Genomic DNA, 18,834 nt, shown 5'->3' with positions numbered 1-18,834 from the left:
TAGACTCTAGACTCTAGACTCTAGACTCTAGACTCTAGACTCTAGACTCTAGACTCTAGACTCTAGACTCTAGACTCTAGACTCTAGACTCTAGACTCTAGACTCTAGACTCTAGACTCTAGACTCTAGACTCTAGACTCTAGACTCTAGACTCTAGACTCTAGACTCTAGACTCTAGACTCTAGACTCTAGACTCTAGACTCTAGACTCTAGACTCTAGACTCTAGACTCTAGACTCTAGACTCTAGACTCTAGACTCTAGACTCTAGACTCTAGACTCTAGACTCTAGACTCTAGACTCTAGACTCTAGACTCTAGACTCTAGACTCTAGACTCTAGACTCTAGACTCTAGACTCTAGACTCTCTCAGCCATCTGCAAAGAAAAACACTACAACAACTCAGTTTTAACCATTTATTAAAAACTTTACAAACTAAATACAAAGTACATTACAACAAACCACAACTGTTGGATGATGAGTGGAGATGTGGGATAGAGATAAAGCTCAGAATCACTTTAGGGTCTTGCTGGCCTCATGCCTGGTGGTGGTGGACCTGTAAATAAGCAGAGAAACATTTCAACAACATTCAGCAACTAGCACAGGAGCTTACAGATTTCTAATTCACCATGTACATAGAGAATTGCAAAAGCTCTGAAACACAAGATTTGGAAATCATACAACATTTACCCCAACACTCAACCAGCATCCTAAACAAACCCTGCAAATCACCCCAACTTCATCAACTCATCCATCTGTCAGAAATGTGATATACTTGGGGGAAAAGGAGATTCCAGGTGCAGACACACCTTCCAGGGATTTGACAACTTTAACCCACACAGCTCAAATAATCACAAGAAAATACTACAATGATGGAGGGTTTTATGCTGCAATGATGCCCATGAAGGTTAACACATGGTTACACTGGTAATGATTTTGTGACTGCAAAGAGACACAGCTAGTGACATACAGGGAGTTCCTATAAGGTGGGATCAAGGTACATTCCACTTACACTCATACTTAACCACAAAATCAAAAGACAATACCATCACACAACATACAATTTACAATCATATGGATTAACTCATCAAAAAGACAATACATACAATTTACAATCCTATGGATACACAAATTAAAAGACAATACTAACACCATCACACATTTACAAACAAACTATACAGACAATGTAATGCACCATTTACAGTTGCTTTTATGCGGGCCTCAGGGCTACATTTGCACCTAAATAAGCCAGTCTGTCCTTCCTGCAAGGATGCAAATTCTACTGGCCAAAAGCTGGTTAGTCAGATCAGGTCACTTTAACACCCATAACTGGAGCTTTTATTTTTATTATAATTGTTACAATGCTCCTATGGAATCTGACAGTCTGCATGCTACCTCCACACCATCAAACAGACAACTAATATTGCAAAAGCAGACAGTTTGTCATTGAGCCTTAGTTTTACCTCCTCATAACATAAGAGCACCACAGAACCCACTGGCACAATGTAATGGAACATCAGAGTAAATCTATGTCTTGTTTTCAGCAAGATCCCTATTATTTTAAATTAGCCTAATAGATTTATCATCTTTCACATTCAACAACATTCAACACTGGGCAATGTCTAACCAAGCTAGCAGACAACTACTCATCCATCATGTTAGCCAAGAGCTACTCACCTCTCATTCCAGGGGGAGGTGGCCTCATACCAGGAGGTGGCATTCCCATTGGTCCTCCTCTACCTGGAGGCATACCCATTGGTGGACCCATAGGTGGCCTCATGCCTGGTGGTGGTCCCATCATACCTTGATGAAAAAAGGAAATTATGAAATTTTAATTACTTAGCAGCAGTACTTTTAATAGCAGCAGCATAGGCCTCAGGGTAATCCTGCTTTTACACTCATCAGTGCAAATCAGAAACAGCATATTGTCATCACTGGCCTATTACACCACAAGATTACCACTTTATTCTTACCTGGTGGGGGTGCTCCCCTGCCCATGGGGGGTGGAGGTCCACCTCGGCCTCCTGCAGAGTATTGCGTAGGTGCCCCAGCAATACTGGCTGTGGCAGCAGCTGCAGCCACCGCAACATTTCCACGGCTCTGAGGAGTCATCACCTGGGAAGAGGTAGAGAATTTGTAACTCCAAGTCAGAGCACAGGCACAGGCACAAAATAATCTGCCACACCAGACCAGCAAGATACCATGCAAAACCTAGATCAAGAAACCTTACACACCACTTTCACACACAAGCAGAACAGCTCCATAGCTGGCTCATTCTCCATAACACTCAACCGCAAATGGTTTTGTAGATTTTACCTGCTGAGAAGGTCCTCCCACACCACGTACAGGTCCAGCCAAGCCAGCAGGTGCTTGAGGCATAGGAGTCCCAGCTGGAACACCTCTACCAGCTGCCCTGCCCACACCAGGTCCTCCTGCAGCTCCTGCCAATGGGACCCTTGCAATGCCAGTCTGGAGAAGAATAAAAAGTTAAACTTCCATGCCAAGTCCTCCAAGCATCAAGTTGAGATCTTTTCATTTAGCAATAGGACAACCATGTATAAATAAATGTACTGTATTTACAAGTCTATCCTTTTGAAACAGCCAACCCATGGCTGTATCTGCTAGGACTTACACTAACAGGCCTTCAGCTACTTTTCAAAGCAGAGCTGCCTAACAGGGAGGGATATAAATGCACTAACAAGGAATTCTTATGGTTTCAACACAATTGAGTGAAAGAGTGTTAAAATGGCCCCACTGTTAAACAAATTGACGTTCCACATGCTTCATTACAACCAAAAGAAGGTCACATGGGAGTACTTGGAGTAATGGGTTAAGGGCAATGTACTATAAAGCAAGTAGTCTTCACAAAGCTCAATGGCATTCATCAACTTACATCTTTGGGTGGTGGACCTTCAACAGTCATGGATACCAGGTTCTCCCCACGCAGTAGAACAAGTCCCAACACTCGCTTCTCCTCCCGCTCTGGCTGCTTGGAGTTCTTGGGCCTATAGAGGAAACAAAAATACAGAAGACCTCCATGAGAATGTTTACCTCTTAATAGGAAAGGAAAACAGTTTTATCCTACATTTTAGAAAACTTAGTTTCCATCACCAAATGTGTATCTAATGCACCACTAGGGAGACAACACCACAAGCTCTCCATGAAGCCCGACACTCCTCTAGTTTTTAGTACTAAGCTACACCAAACAAGTGGCCATATCACATGCCTGAGGAAGCAATGTTTTATTAGACAGCATTTCCATGTAACAAATACTTACTTGATCTTTCTGAATTCGTCACAGTCACAAAGGATGAGGTTCATGTGTTTGTCGAAGGCCTTAAACGTTCCAATAAAGATGCGGCCATCTTGCAGGATACAGCGCATCCTATAGTCGATGTGCTGCAGCATCTTGCTGCTCTTTCCCACCGTCTGCAAGGAAGACAAAAGTTTTAATTCAGATCAAAGCGTTAAGAGTACATTGAGGAAAGCCTTATACCGTGGGCCAGTACAAGCCAATTAACCCTCACACAGCCAAGAGGGCATCAGGCAACACTTAAAATATTCTTTAGAAACTTTATAAGACATCTTGACCAGAACAAGTTCCACTCAGATATCTAACAGATATTTAGGAAGGGGGGGGGCAAAGCAGTTTAAGGCTTACATACATTCACAGACCTGCAACCAACACTTCGAGTGGGCTAGAACCCCAAAAAAACAAAGTTTACCGAGGGCGATTGATAAATGGAACAGCTTCCCAACAAGTGGTAGCTGCGAAGCCTACATGGGATAGGCATAAAGCCATCATAAACACAAGACCGGACCAAGGCCCGAGTCTTCATATGAAGACAAAAGAAGGATATTGGACGGGCCGAAAGGGCCTTATCTGCCGCCAGACCGAATGTTTCCGCAAAATAAGCATGGCAGAGCCCGGGAAGCGGAGAGCCCGGCCGCAGGCAGAACTTTAAAAAAAAACGCTAAAACCCCGCACAGTAAAGCCGCAAACAACATACATTAATCATTAGTGCAGAGCTTGGAAAACGGAGGATTAAGCTCCACACTTAACCTATAGAAATACGCATTTTTGCACTAACGTAGAGACAAAGTCAAGCGGGGACACTGAAACTGAGTGCTACGCCGATCTGTAACGCAAACCGAGCCCGCCTAAAATGCAGGGGACCATTTCACCGAAAAATCGCATCACCCAGCAGTCCGTCCTAAAGCCCCCCGTGCAGTACGCCCACACTTACCATGGCTGCGCCGCGGATGCTGCAGATACACAGCCGATCGAGGAAACAAAAAATTGCGCCCTGGAATTTCTCACTCCAGCGGCGGCCTTTATACCGGAAGAACTGGTCTGTACCGGAAGTAATCACCATAGTATGCGCTGCAGGGCGAGACAATCGGACTGTAGCTCACTTTGAAGAGAGCGCCCTCTGCAGGGCGCCAAGAACAATTACCAACTACCTGCTCTAGGGACAAACTTGACTAATAATTAATATAGAAAGGAATGGAGGGCCACCCTTTTGATCACTAATCGATATTTGAATTAGTGGCTTAACTCATTCTCAGTCATCAGTGCCAATCATATGAAAGAAATGTTTTTGTATAAAGTGACATCGTTCTTGCCCTTTTACGTTCCTACTTGTGCAGAGGTCATAAAGTGCATCTGTCGTTTTTTATGGATAAAATCCAATTGCATAAATATGTGAAGGAACCCGGAACCAGGCTGGCAACGGTCAGCTGGTGCTGGCACTTTGAGTCTGGTGCCCACCTGATGTGACCGACAGCTGGATATGTCTGCCTGCTGTATGGCCTGGCATATCCAGCCGCTGACCACACACTGCGGGTGACTATATGTTGATGTTGGCCAGCAGGCTAGGTGGCCAGTCCATGCCTGGAACGGACCTCTGGGGTCTTAAAGCTTATGTGGCGCCATATCCTACTATGTCGGTTGGACCGCTAAATGGTATCGCAAGCTTCTCTGGCCGAGCTTGGCGTGTCTCATCATCTTCATGTTTGGTGATGGACACACGTTGTATTCTGCACCTCCATGCCTTACTTATCTCCCATGGTGCTGAGACGATGCAACCTTCCTGTAAAGTTCTACCTTTCCATCACAATACATGAGTCACGTCTGAACGTGTCACGTTTCCTCTCAGACTCACGCTTGGTATTTAAAAACAGACTTTTTGAGTCACTCCGTCTTAGGAAAGGAAATGCTGGTCGTGACGACAAGAGCTGCCCACTGCGGCAGCGTGTTGGCAGCCAAGGTTTTTGGTCCATGAACAGTGGAAACCAGTCTCCCTGCCACCAGGCCCACATTTGGTAGAGTGCCCAAGAGAACCTGAGTCCCCTGAGGCTATTCCTCTCACGTCCCTAATGTGATTGTGTGTTAGACAGTGGCCTACACAAGTAGAAAGGCCAACAGTGAACAGTTTCCTAACACCTAAAATATTACGTGACTCTGATTAATCCCTGGGGACAACATGAAAAGATGGGCGCTCTGCCAAGACAGAGGCACGTGCCAAAGCTTTAACTCCGTTTACAAAGTAGGCCTTGGCCTGGCAGCAGCCAGGCCCTGCGGGGGAGAGGGCAGGAGCCGGGCACCATGGGGGTAGGAGCCTGGCACCCTGCCCCGCTATTGAGAATGTGCCGTATAAAGGCTTCTGCTTTTAAATGTATTCTATGTTTGTGAGATGCAAGTTCTGTAGGGATCAGGCGGGTTTCAATGAGCAGGGCAAGACCTAATATAATGGCCCAAACAAGGCAGATTGTGCCACACACTTTCACTCGCGTGGAACACCCTTACAAGAGCACATGAAGGATCCTGTCACGGTGTAAATACAACAAAAACAGAAAAACAAAAATGCAAGCAAGGGAGAAATGCGAGCCAGGCTTTGGCCTTTAGCATCTCAGCCCTGCATTACACTATGCGTGATCATATTATGGTGTGGCGAGCTGTGCCTACAAACTGGCCCCTGAGTTAGTTAACACATGCAGGCATGAATGGACACGCTGCGGGGGCCTCCACCACCGGTACAGCAATTACCCCGGGGTGGCTTTGTGTAATGGGATTGTGGCAGAGAGCGCCATTATCTCTCTCTCTCGGCTACCGGCCCTGCTGCATTCCATTGTGGAGACCCGCAGGAAGCGGCTCTGTGACTTCAAGACCCTCAGGCTGTGAAACGATGCCCTATACTGTGTGACACTAGCGCTAGCCAATCAGAGGATTCCATCTAGCTAAATCACGCCTTCTATTCGCTTCCAGCGCTCATTGCTGGAGGTTTGAGTGGCAGACTTACTCTCGTCAATGAACGACCGGGCAGTTTGAGACCCCTCCCCCTCAGGGCGTTACCAAGGCAACGGACTGAAGGGAGCGGCGGAGCCGGGAAGAGGTGAGAAAGGCCCGAAGAAACGGGACCGGTGGGGAGAAGATTGCACAAGGGCAGGGACCGGTGAAGAGGCCGTATAGGGGGTTCCAGAGGTTAGTGAGCAGGCATTAAGGCCAGGAGATATAATAAAGGGACAGGGGTTGGGGAGGGGGTAGTTCTGTGTGACTAGACGTATGTATATGTATATTCACACACATATAGTGTAGGAGGAGGAGGAGATAACATGCTCTAGGTTATAATACTCAATGAAGTCATTATTACATACAGGTGCATAGAATAAAATGTATGTATTAAGTTACATGCACTGTGTTATGTCAGTGGCTCTGTAACATGTTACAGTGTCCCCCTAATGGAGTACATACATACATACATATATATATATATATATAATGTGTGTGTGTATATCACATATTTGCATAATTAATGATCTATTAATTTCACACTAATGTTACGTTTTATTGAACCAATTAATAATTATACAGAATTCTACAAAGTCCTGGCGTTGCATGCACTTTCCGTTTCATAGCGAGCGATGCGCATTGTCCTGGCTTTTTAACGTTATTCTCCCGGCCCTCCTTCCAGATGTGTGCGGGGTGCGCAGCTCTCCCCAAAGGGTGGAGGTTTAACCAATCAGCTGTAAGGCTCCGCTTGGATCTTGCATGGAAATCTGTGCCCACCCTGCTTCATCACCCCGTCCCACTTCATATTTTCACTTCCCTCTCGGGCGCTGGGACAGAGCTCACGTCAGCTGTATGTAGAGGAAGGGCAGTCTGACACAGAACTAACATACATCACGGATAGATCAGGGCAGTACAGTAATACAAATAATTACAAAGTTATTGAAGCACAGAAATCCAAAAGGGGCCATAAAGTCTGTTAGAAGATTACTTTTTACACTTAATCTGGGACACAAATCTAATATTTCTATAGTCGCTTTATTTTTTGCCCTAGTGAAGTTCCATATATTTTTATTTGCCAGTGTGTGGCAACAATTTTAGAGACATAATATCACGTCATCATAAAGTGACACTGTAATATCACGACATAAGGTGACATTATAATATCATGACATCATAAACGAACATTAATTTCATGACATCATAAAGTGACATTATAATATCACTGCATCATAAACTAACATTATAATATCACTGGATCATAAACTAACATTAATATGACATCATAAAGTGACATAATATCACTGCATTATAAACTAACATTATAATAACAATCAGAATCAGAAAGAGACATTATACTATCACTGCATCATAAACTAATATTAATATCATGACATAAAGTGAAATAATATCACTGCATCGTTAAGTGACATTATATTATCACTGCATCATTAACTAACATTCATATCATGAGATCATAAAGTGAAATAATATCACTGCATCATAAAGAGACATTATACTGTCACTGCATCGTAAACTAATATTAATATCATGACATCATAAAGTGACATAATATCACTGCATCATTAAGTGACCTTATATTATCATTGCATCATAAACTAACATTAATATCATGACATCATAAAGTGACGTTATAATATCACTGCATCAGAAAGAGACATTGTAAAATCACTGCATAATAAAGGGCCTGATTCTTATTATTGAAGTTCCCTCAGCGCTATTGTTTTCGCACTAAAAAGAAACCCCAGGGCTCCTAAGTTTGCTGTGAGTTTTCCTCAAATTTAGAAACTCGCCAGAACTTGCCAAAGACTTGCGGTGATTCTCCAAGCGATGGGATTCCTTTGTGACAATGGCTATATATATATATTAGTTAAAGGGACACTTCAGACTAATAGCTTTATTCAGTTTTCATTTTGGAAGAACGTTAAACATTAAAGTATTCACAGAGTCATTTAATATGCGTTCCTATTTAATGAGGGTGTCAGGGACACCAAACTGTCCCTTTTCATTTGTCGAAGGCCATTTACTTTCATTTTGCTGTTTAGGAAGTAAACCTCAACTCCGTTTCCTGTATAGCAGAATTTGAATAAATATAGAATTGGAATAAATAGCGGTTTTCTATAAAAAGGAAAATGTTTCGGTTCAGAGCTGGACCAATCCAAGGAGACCTAGATTCCTAGGCTTTTACATTTTAATGCTTTTTTATATCAATCGCTAACTACGTGCTCGGGATTTTACTTCTGAACCCACCTGGTGAAATAAATGAAAGCCCCCCGGAATAACCATGCAGGACAGCATTTTACTTATTTGCGGGGCTTTAAGGGGGTAAGATGGGTAGATGCCCCAGGCTCCACAACATGAGAGCCACGATTGACTTACGCGGAGACCGTCCCTTCTGTCCCCTTCTACTGCCAGAAGCTATGGCGACCTCCGACCCTGCCTTGGGCAAGAAGACCTCTGTTTACTGCTCTATAGCCGCCATATTCAGTACAAAACCTACCAATAGATCTCATGGCCTTTCCGACACGTGTAACACATACAAAGTTGTATGATACAAAGTCTCTATATATCATTTTGTACATGCGTGTTGTTTGTCACGACATAGTATATATGATACGGAGAAGGAATGTGTCTTTGGGTTACGGGTAGTGACAGAAATTGATAGATTCCTGTAGCGATAAGGCATCTACTATGGAAAAATACAGCATAAAAGAAGATCTGTCCTTCACAAATGGACATGTCGCACAAGCATACACGCTTATTGGTGGAGGCACGCATTTGCCCATAGGCTCGGAGTGTTAATAATGTCATAATGATCCAGTCCATTCCTCTCCAAACGGGGCAGTAAAGATGAATATATGCAGTCTAGACTTTGGTGTCATGGTTTTTAGTGTTTTGTATCAGAGTTACAGAGGTCCAAGTGCTGAACATGTATCTTAGATGTCGTTGTCTTGTCCGAGTCTTTGTCTTTGCCTCTTGTTTGTTGTGTTCTTTTCATGCATTACCATGTTAACGATATCTCTGTCCCCTAAAGAGGGAGACTGCACGACGGTCCAGCATTCCCACTCCCTGGTGTCGCCGTGCAAACCCCAGCTGTTCCTGCATTCATAGTTAATGAGGGAGACATCTTTAACTATGCATTATTCAGGGCAAACTCAGGCCTTCCTGCAGGAGAAGCTTGCTGGGGTGAAGGGTAGTGATATTAGGAGGTTGAGAAGCTCGCTGGGGTGAAGCGTAGTGATATCAGGGAGTTGAAGCTCGCTGGGGTGAAGCGTAGTGATATCAGGGGGCAGAGAAGCTCGCTGGGGTGAAGCGTAGTGATATCAGGGGGCTGAGAATCTCGCTGGGTTGAAGCGTAGTGGTATCAGGGGGTTGAGAAGCTCGCTGGGTTGAAGCGTAGTGATATCAGGGAGTTGAAAACTCAGTCAAGGTTCTGCTTTAGTGAATAGACTCAGTTGTTCTGGGAATTTTGTCTCTGCTAACTATGTGCATCATCTAGATGTTCTTCCTCTCCAGTTAGCTGCTGTGCATGTGTCTTGGTGTGCGTTCCGTGCTGCCTCAGGCAGTTTCAATCACCGTGATGTTTCTTTCCGCTTACAGAGCCACGTAAGTGATCCAGCAGGCCCGCCGGGCACAGAAGCCGCCAGGAAATGCCTCCTCCGCTGGACATTGTAAAAGTAGCGATCGAGTGGCCGGGAGCCAATGCCCAGCTGATTGAAATCGACCAGGTAAGGAACATTACTGCAGGCAAAAGATTGCTGGTTTGAAGGCATGGTTTGAAGTCCCGGCTTAACCTTTCTGTTAATGATGGCCATAGTGCTTTATGGATGCCAACATGGTTCAAGCTACTCTGCTAGTGGACACCACGACGGGAGCATGTAACACGGAACCCGCAATGCCTGTACCGCGTGTGCAGTACACCAAGCAGTGCCGCCACTGACCTAAACCCTGGTGTGCCTCACGGACCTCTGAAAAACAAATCTAGGCATTACTGCCCTTTTAAACCATAGCGTGCCAACCATGCCATGTGATGACATACACTACTGTTCAAAAGTTTGGGGTCACTTAGAAATGTCCTTGTTTTTGAAAGAAACACTAATTTTGTCCATTAAAATATCATGAAATGCATCAAAAAAATAGACATTGCTAATAATTTTAATGGAATATCTTCATAGGTGTACAGAGGCCCTTAACCTGCAACCATCCCTCCTGTGTTCCAATGGCACGTTGTGTTCGCTGATCCAAGTTTAAGTTTAAAAGGCTTATTGATCATTAGAAAACCCTTTTGCAGTTATGTTCAAATGCAACTCAATAAAATACTCTATCTGGAACTGAGCTTTTTTTTTTTTTTTCCCCCAAACTGTATGTTTTTTGGGTTAACAGAAGCGGCCTCTGGCATCAATCATCAAGGAGGTGTGTGACGGGTAAGGAACCTTTTGTGGTGGGCTTACATTTATGAAAAGAGCACTTGGGTGGGGTTTTGACTGTGAAACTAAACGCCAAGGAATGGTTATGACTCTAAGACCTTATGGGAATTCATTATAGCTGATTGCTTGGTAGGGCCTGCCTGCTTTTGGAATGAAAAAATATTTACAAAACAAATAAAAAATAGAATCAACAGATATTTTGTCTCTCTATGTGTGGAATTAGTCTATTGATTTGCCCCTCGTTTCTCTTTGATGAATACCACGAGAGGATACCTTATGAATTGGTATCACGCTATCTTTAACCAGCTTGGTTGTTAGTGAACGACCTACAATGCGTTGAGTTGGGGTGGGAGGCAGGTCCGAGAAGCAGCATACGCATGTACGTAACTCTTTTTATAGCATTAATGAATAATTTACTTTTAGGTGGTCCTTGCCTAACCCCGAGTATTATTCGTTCCGTTATGCTGATGGCCCCCAGCTATATATTACAGAACAGGTAAGTGTTTGTTCAGCAGTGGTACGTTGCATTGTTACCATCTTTACATGCGTCTGTATACTTGGTGCAATTCTCCCAACTGGATATCTGATATTTCAGACTCGAGGCGACATCAAGAATGGAACTATTCTGCGCCTGGCGGTGTCACCAGTGAGTCTCAGGGTTTCTATAATACTCTTTTTTTCTCTCTTAAAATTCACATGAGACTTGATTTTAGTTATATTCTTTACTTCCACATCAAGAAGAAGGTCCTGCCATGAAAATATTATTTGTAGTGTTTCTAAGCTTAGTTTTCCGTGATATTATCTCACTCCTCTGAATTCTTCCTCTGTTGATTCTCCACTTAGTCCCGTGCAGCGCGGCAGCTTCTTGAGAGGATCCAGTGTTCCAGTATGGATTCCAGGCTAGATGCCATGAAGGAACTGGCCAAGCTCTCTGCAGACACTACATTTGCCACTGAATTCATCAACATGGAGGGAGTGACAGTACTGACTCAAATGGTGGAGAGTGGCACCAAGCTCCTTTCACAGTCAGTATTACCTTCCACAAACTCCTTCTCTATTTTCTATATGCTTCTATTGGCCTACATAAACATCCTTTTCACGTTTATCTCTCTCTGCCCTTATCATCTCCCTTCCTTTTCCCTTCTCATCTACTTATTTACTAATACTCTTCTGCCCGCTCCTTGTTAACTCCTGTACTGTGAGACGGGTGGTTATGAAGTAAACTAGTGGCCAATGTCTCCTGTGCCCTCTCCTTCCCCGTTTCTCTGTTCTTGTTCATTTTTCTTCTCCTGTTTCATCTCTCACCTCTTTGACACCATGTTCTCATATAGTTCCCCGCTCCTTCCTTGCTTTCTCTGTTTGATCACCCTCTCTGTGTCACAGTTATAGTGAGATGTTGGCCTTCACGCTCACTGCTTTCTTGGAGTTGATGGATCACGGAATTGTCTCCTGGGATTTGGTGTCCCTCACCTTTATAAAACAGGTCAGACACTCCTTGTCTTATGTGCCGGTCTGAGCTCCACTAGTTTGCCTTTTTAGATTTCCAACAGTCTTTTTTTCTTGTTTCCTTCATAAGATGGCATTCTAACTCGCTCAATATCTCAATATTGCTCCTTAGATTGCAGGATATGTCTCTCAGCCTTCTGTGGATGTTTCAATCCTTCAGAGGTCTCTAGCTATCCTAGAGAGTATGGTGTTAAATAGTCAGGCGTTGTACCACAAGATTGCAGAGGAAATCACCGTGGGGCAACTCATCTGTCACCTGCAGGTGTAAGTCTGCTCCCTCCCGTTCTCATGGCATTCACTCTGTTATGCTCACTGGTATCGTTGGTCATGGTTTCCTTCTATTCTTCTCCAAGATGTAACCAGGAGATCCAGACGTACGCGATTGCGCTCATCAATGCCCTATTTTTGAAGGCTCCAGAGGACAAGAGACAGGTGTGTCACACATCCCTGCTCCGCTTTACCACTTGTACCACACGCTTCACCTTGCTTTGTCCTGCTGTCCTCTTGTTCATTTTAACCCCTTACCTGCTGCTGGGTTGTCTGCTTTTAACTTGCTTCTCTGCTTCTGTTTGCGTGCATTGTGCACTCAGGAGAAACCACAGAATATCATGGATGTTCCTGTTAGCGTGAGTACCACCGTTTTCCATTGTCCTGTTATAAACTTGCTTCCCTCTCTCATTTCTTTTTGAATCCATCTTTTACATGTGTACTCCATGTTCGCTTTCTTCTGTTCTATGTTTCTACGTACGTAACCCGTGATTTGTTTTCTTTTCTTACGGTAATAGGAAATGGCAAATGCATTTGTGCAGAAGCATCTGCGTTCTATCATACTGAATGTAAGTATAGCAAGCGTGTAGCGTTGTGCTTATATGTTGAGTATAATTTGAATAAGGTTATATTGGACCTATTTCATTTAACATCCCTGTCTTGATCTCTTAAGTATTGCTTTACTGGCTCACACTCGCCTTGCTTTTTCTAGCACATTATCAGAGGAAATCGGCCAATCAAGACGGAAATGGCACATCAGCTGTATGTGCTGCAGGTCTTGACGTTTAACCTCCTTGAGGAAAGGATGATGACCAAAATGGATCCTAATGACCAGGTGACAAAGGAACTTCACAATTGCTTCCAAAATGTCACTTTACCCCTATTGACCCCGAGTCCCCCTTATAGGTTATTAAAATCTGTGACCAATTCCAACTAACATTACATTGGTGTCCGTGCAAGGGTCTTTAAGGACTTCTTATTGTGTCCCACCTCGCTCCATCCTGCATGTTGTATTCTTCCTTAGATTACATTTTAGAATTGTCATACTCGTCACTCTGTAAAGCTGTCCAGATTGGCCTGTTTTCCCTGCTCATTCTCTTCTTGTCTCCTCAGGCTCAGCGAGACATCATTTTTGAGCTAAGGAGAATCGCATTTGATGCAGAGTCTGACACTGGTGGGGTGTCTGGGGGTACTGAGAAACGCAAAGCTATGTACAGCAAGGACTACAAGATGCTGGGTTTCACAGTAAGTTACATTAAATCAACTGTTAAAAATATAAACTGACAAAAAGTAAATGAGATAATACATAGATGGAAATTGTGCAACACAACTCATATGTAAGAATCCCCCAAACAGCTTTAGTCCCTTTCCCACCCCCTAGCTAAATGCCCTCCAGGAGATGCTTTTGGCTGAATGCATCTCCCCAGTTCACGTGTATAAAGTCTTATTATTATTATTATTATTATTATTGCTCCATTAACTGCCCTTAGATCTCCCTCACTTTCTCATGGAAACACTTTGCATGGAGGCAGAAATATTTGCACAGCTATTTACACGTCTCTTTTTGTTAGAATCATGTGAACCCGGCTCTGGATTTCACGCAGACTCCCCCAGGTATGCTAGCATTGGACAACATGCTGTATTTGGCAAAATTCCACCAGGACACTTACGTACGGGTAAGATAATGCCCTATTATGTTTTCATGTTCTCCCCCCTCCTCTCCTTAATCTTTTCCTCTGCCTCATTTATATATTTGCCTTACATTTTTGTTACTACATATTGTAATATATTTTTATATATTGGCCTTGATGTCTAGGTTGCTTAACCCTCATGCCTCTTGACTTACAATTAGCGTTTTCTACAGAAAACTGATAAAATGAATTGTTCTTCTAGTGGCGTTACATGTAGACCACCTAACTTTTTATAATGAAAAATGCATAACCTTTACAGTTCACAATCCCATGCTGACCAAAATAAAATCTAAGCCTGTATTTATACTGATATCTGGTGGATTTAAATACAAGTGCGGGGTCAAGTATCCCAGACATTCTTTGAGAGAACGGTGGCGTTGTGTTTAGATGTAGTTTCATGGCATGGCAGCAGCTACCATCTTGAAATCTATATATAGGCGCTACAGAGTTCTCTTTAAAAAAAACTTTAGGGTTTCTGAGTGTGTGTATCATATATATATATAATATATATATAATGATGATCACTGTGTTTCTCTCTCCGTTCAGATTGTGCTGGAGAATAGCAGTAGGGAGGATAAGCATGAGTGTCCGTTTGGGCGCAGCGCCATCGAACTGACCAAAATGCTATGCGAGATCCTGCAAGTTGGGGAACTGCGTGAGTAAAAAAAAACCTTTCGAAACCTTGCAAAATATTTCAAGCAGCCTACCTTCTCTTCTTGCGTTGTGTGTTGACTCTGGACCCGCTTGTCATGCAGCTAACGAAGGTCGGAATGATTACCACCCGATGTTCTTCACGCACGAGAGGTCATTTGAGGAGTTTTTCTGTATCTGCATTCAGCTGCTTAACAAAACCTGGAAAGAAATGCGAGCCACTGCTGAGGATTTCAACAAGGTCGGTGCTCCACGCGCACGTTACATGTCAATTGCACTGCCTTAGAGTACCAAGTTCTTCTCCTTCTTGTAGGATTAATTTCTGTGTTCATTATGGGCCTGCATACACTGCGCAATACAATAAATACATTATGTGTATTAAAACCTAACATGTTTATACCAGTTCAAAATACATAGTAACTTTCTTTTCTAAGGATGTTATTGATTAATTCTCTCATATCTCTGTCCTTTTGCCTTACGTTGCTCATTGTTGTTGATTGGTTCAGACAACCTTTATAGGGGTGGTTTAGGGAAAGGGGGGGGATTTGTTAATGCTGGCTCTGCCACATACAACCACTGATCTCGGCTTCTACAAAGCGAACAGTTGAACTAAATATCCCCTAAAGAATTACAGTTTTTAGTTAATCTGTAAAAGTTGTGACGGCAGCAGTTCCCAGGACCGATTGGTCACCTTTTTTTTGACTCAGGTGATGCAGGTGGTCCGGGAGCAGATAACCCGAGCTCTACCCTCTAAACCCAACTCTCTGGAGCAATTGAAGAACAAACTGCGCAGCTTGAGCTACACTGAGATTTTACGGCTACGTCAATCTGAACGCCTCAGCCAGGATGACTTCCAGTCTCCCCCTATTGTGTAAGTATCCTGCCGTCTTTGTACTTCTCTACTGCCTTCCATGCTGTTTGTCGTGTCTGCCTAAATTCTTACAACGATAAAGTATCAGGCGATTCAACAAACTATTGCCCCAAGTGGTAAATAAACCATAGATTTTATGCTTTGTTTTTCGCTTGACTAATGAACACACTAGTAGGATTTCCATATGGGCCATCAAATCTTTCAAATGGTATCCATACTTACTTCCAATGTGTACTTTGTCTCATCTCATTGGTCTTCTTCACACTTTCTCTTTAATCCTCAGTGAACTACGAGAGAAAATTCAACCCGAAATTTTGGAATTGATCAAGCAGCAACGTCTCAACCGCTTATGCGAGGGAAGCAGCTTCCGCAAGATTGGCAATCGCAGGAGACAAGGTGGCAACTGTAGCAAAAATCAGAAAATCACAGAATTGGACATAATTCATAAACGTTCAGAAGAGCCTCAAAACATCCATGGTGTGGCGCCACACACACACACACACACAGAAGAAAAAATACAAAAAGAAAACAAGAAATTGTGTAGTCTTGATAACTTCCTACAACAAGCGATCCACGTAGACAAAAATTCAGTGGAGGATGATGTGTTTAACGGTTAATGAGTAGCACATTACCACCCTCCAAACAGATCTGGGCCAACCAGTCCCTGGCGGCAAATAATTAAAAATGTAACGCATCCAACGCGGTCAAATAACACAAATAGGGCAATCTCACCAGTGGTGGTGGTGGGGGGGCAGTTATGCAGTCATAGTAAAGCTTATACTAGCGCTGGTAAGGTCATGAACAGTCAGTTCTGGTCATGTCTGTGATTCATAAGAGAAGTGGATACAGATCCATGCTGGGCTGGAGGTGGGATGGGTAAATATCTGTGCAATCATTTCATTTTAGTACAGGAGATTGTTTCCCGCCGTGCTAACCGGTGCTTTTGACGACTCTTTGTTTTTGGGTTCGTTCCAGAGAGGTTCTGGTTCTGCCGCTTGGCTCTGAATCACAAAGTCCTACACTATGGCGACCTGGAAGAAAATGCACAAGGAGAGGTGCCGTACGAGTCCCTGCAGGAGAAGAGTAAGAACGAGCCTGGAGAATTAACCCATTATTGTGCGCGGTGACATTTCTCCCTCGCCTCCCATTTGTATGATCATCATTAATGATTAAGTGACTTGCCTTCTGCTCTCTCTCCAGTCCCGGTTGCTGATATTAAGGCAGTTCTCACAGGGAAGGATTGTCCGCACATGAAGGAGAAAAGTGCACTGAAACAGAACAAGGTGCCGGTAGATCCGTTTGTGAGATGTCATCATGTATCCGCCGTCTGTACGCATGTATGACTCCCTTCTTTCAATGTTTTGCAGGAGGTGTTGGAATTGGCCTTTTCGATACTTTATGATCCGGATGAGACGTTGAACTTCATCGCCCCTAATAAATACGAGGTAATTTCTTTGGAAAAATACAAATGGTTTAGGCAGACCAAAATGAAGATTGCGTGTTGGGATGCCAAGCCAGAGAGCTTGCTGTTAGACCAGTACTTGCCTCATCCTTTCCCTGAGGTCATCTCAAATAGTCCTCTCGTGTCTCAATTATCATTTATTGTTTCCGTATTAGTACTGTATCTGGATTGATGGAGTCAACGCTCTCCTCGGAAGGGAGATGAACAGCGAGCTGACCCGCAGCGATATGGACACCTTGCTCAGCATGGAGATGAAGCTGCGTTTGCTGGACCTGGAGAACATCCAGATCCCCGAGGTGCCTCCTCCCATCCCGAAAGAGCCCAGCAGCTACGACTTTGTCTACCACTACAGCTGAGCCCGTGAACTCGATGGAGAACGCGCACACCCGCTAACCAAGGGAAGGGCCTCGCATTAACCAGCTGTATTACAGGCCGCGGTCTGCCTCTGAAGCAGGGGGCTGTCACCAAGAACCGTAAACCACCCACCATCCGTTCGCTCTGTCTCCAGCGGAGCTCCTGCTAGCTAGGTCTCTGTAGTAGTTCTCTGATAATCCGGAGCACAGTAGCAGAGAGTTTATTAACGTGCATGTGCGACGCTCTCGTTTACAATCGTCTCCTGTCATTTGTACTCATCTGCCCCGGAAACATTAAAAGTCAGACCAGTATTGAGTGGGGTAAAAAAAAAAACCTGACACAAGAGTTTGGACCGATGTAATTCAGCCTTTGCCTTAAAGTTTGTTCGGCCACTTTAGAGCGCAGCGAGTAGCCGCTTCTGGCCGGCCCCGGCGGTGGCCGTAATTGCATAGTTCCTAGCATAGAGCACAATCAGGCCTTGTTGTGACATTCAGATACAGGAAAATAATTCTCTACGAACCGTTTATACTCTGCCCTGCATGAAGAGGGTTAATGGCAGCTGTTCTGCGTATGTAGGGACTTTCTCCTCCAGGTACGAGCCGCGCGACCCGCACATGTAAATAGTCCTGTAGTTCTGCCATCCAGAATGTGTAATATTACTAATAAATAAATATTTCATGTGAAGTTTTTATGCCTGCAGCTTTAAGAGTATTCTGTGCATGAGCCGTTCCCCCTCTCTGCCATGCCCACGGCGTTTATAATATATATGATATAATATATGTCATATGTATGTCACAGATTATGAGTTCAGATACTTGTGGGAATCTGGGAATGAAAGGAGAAGGCAGGAAAATGTTCAATTCTGTTGGTTTCTAAGAAAAAAGTTGGTCGGGCTGAGATTGTTAAAAGGCTCCTGTGATCGGCGAATCTCGTCCCGTTATCAATAGAAGAGAAGCTGGGCTATCTTTCCTGCCCTTCCAAAAGCTAAATATTATTACTGACATCACAGCAGCTCCTGGAAACAGCCATGTCCCAAACGCACTCTACTCCAAGCGTGCGCGTGACTTGGTTCTGGTGGTGTAAAAGGGTTAAAATTCACTATCTATCTTTCTGCCCTAGACTGGAAATAGTGATAAAAATACAAATATCCACCCTTAATACCACCTGCAATTAACTATAATGATATAACAATTATCAAAATAACGCTGCTGCCACCACCAAGACAATTTATAAATGGGGTGCCTTGGTCCCCCAAGCGAATTACACTATAAAAAGCCACACACCTAGACTTTGAACCT

General features: G+C 43.7%; 2 protein-coding genes across 4 annotated transcripts; one reads left to right on the top strand and one right to left on the bottom strand.

The window, feature by feature from the left end:
• Positions 1–399: 399 nt before the first annotated feature.
• SNRPB (small nuclear ribonucleoprotein polypeptides B and B1) lies at positions 400–4,375 on the bottom strand. Its single transcript, XM_053453106.1, has 7 exons — positions 4,245–4,375; positions 3,275–3,426; positions 2,891–3,002; positions 2,314–2,466; positions 1,971–2,112; positions 1,675–1,800; positions 400–553 (listed from the first exon to the last, which is right to left on the bottom strand). The coding sequence occupies exons 1-7, from the start codon at positions 4,371–4,373 to the stop codon at positions 516–518; spliced, it is 852 nt and encodes a 283-aa protein (XP_053309081.1). The 5' UTR covers positions 4,374–4,375; the 3' UTR covers positions 400–515.
• Positions 4,376–6,346: 1,971 nt separating this feature from the next.
• ELMO2 (engulfment and cell motility 2) lies at positions 6,347–18,220 on the top strand. 3 transcript variants are annotated; one of them, XM_053453104.1, is made up of 22 exons: positions 6,347–6,392; positions 9,908–10,035; positions 10,691–10,731; positions 11,158–11,230; positions 11,330–11,380; positions 11,578–11,759; positions 12,118–12,217; positions 12,353–12,504; positions 12,594–12,672; positions 12,831–12,866; positions 13,026–13,076; positions 13,220–13,342; positions 13,621–13,752; positions 14,079–14,183; positions 14,745–14,853; positions 14,954–15,090; positions 15,557–15,720; positions 16,004–16,116; positions 16,696–16,803; positions 16,921–17,003; positions 17,088–17,165; positions 17,338–18,220. In XM_053453104.1, exons 2-22 carry the CDS (start codon positions 9,958–9,960, stop codon positions 17,536–17,538), a joined length of 2,196 nt encoding a protein of 731 aa, XP_053309079.1. In that variant the 5' UTR covers positions 6,347–6,392; positions 9,908–9,957; the 3' UTR covers positions 17,539–18,220. The 3 variants fall into 3 exon arrangements, with proteins under 3 accessions (XP_053309079.1, XP_053309078.1, XP_053309080.1); XM_053453103.1 differs by having other exon boundaries at positions 6,356–6,481; XM_053453105.1 differs by lacking the exon at positions 12,831–12,866 and having other exon boundaries at positions 6,356–6,481.
• The last annotated feature ends 614 nt before the right edge of the window (positions 18,221–18,834 follow it).

The sequence above is a fragment of the Spea bombifrons genome, chromosome 13, assembly GCF_027358695.1.
Source record: "Spea bombifrons isolate aSpeBom1 chromosome 13, aSpeBom1.2.pri, whole genome shotgun sequence".
NCBI lineage: Eukaryota > Metazoa > Chordata > Amphibia > Anura > Pelobatidae > Spea > Spea bombifrons.
Note: the sequence above shows the minus strand (reverse complement) of the source record. Positions and strands in the feature narration are given on the sequence as shown.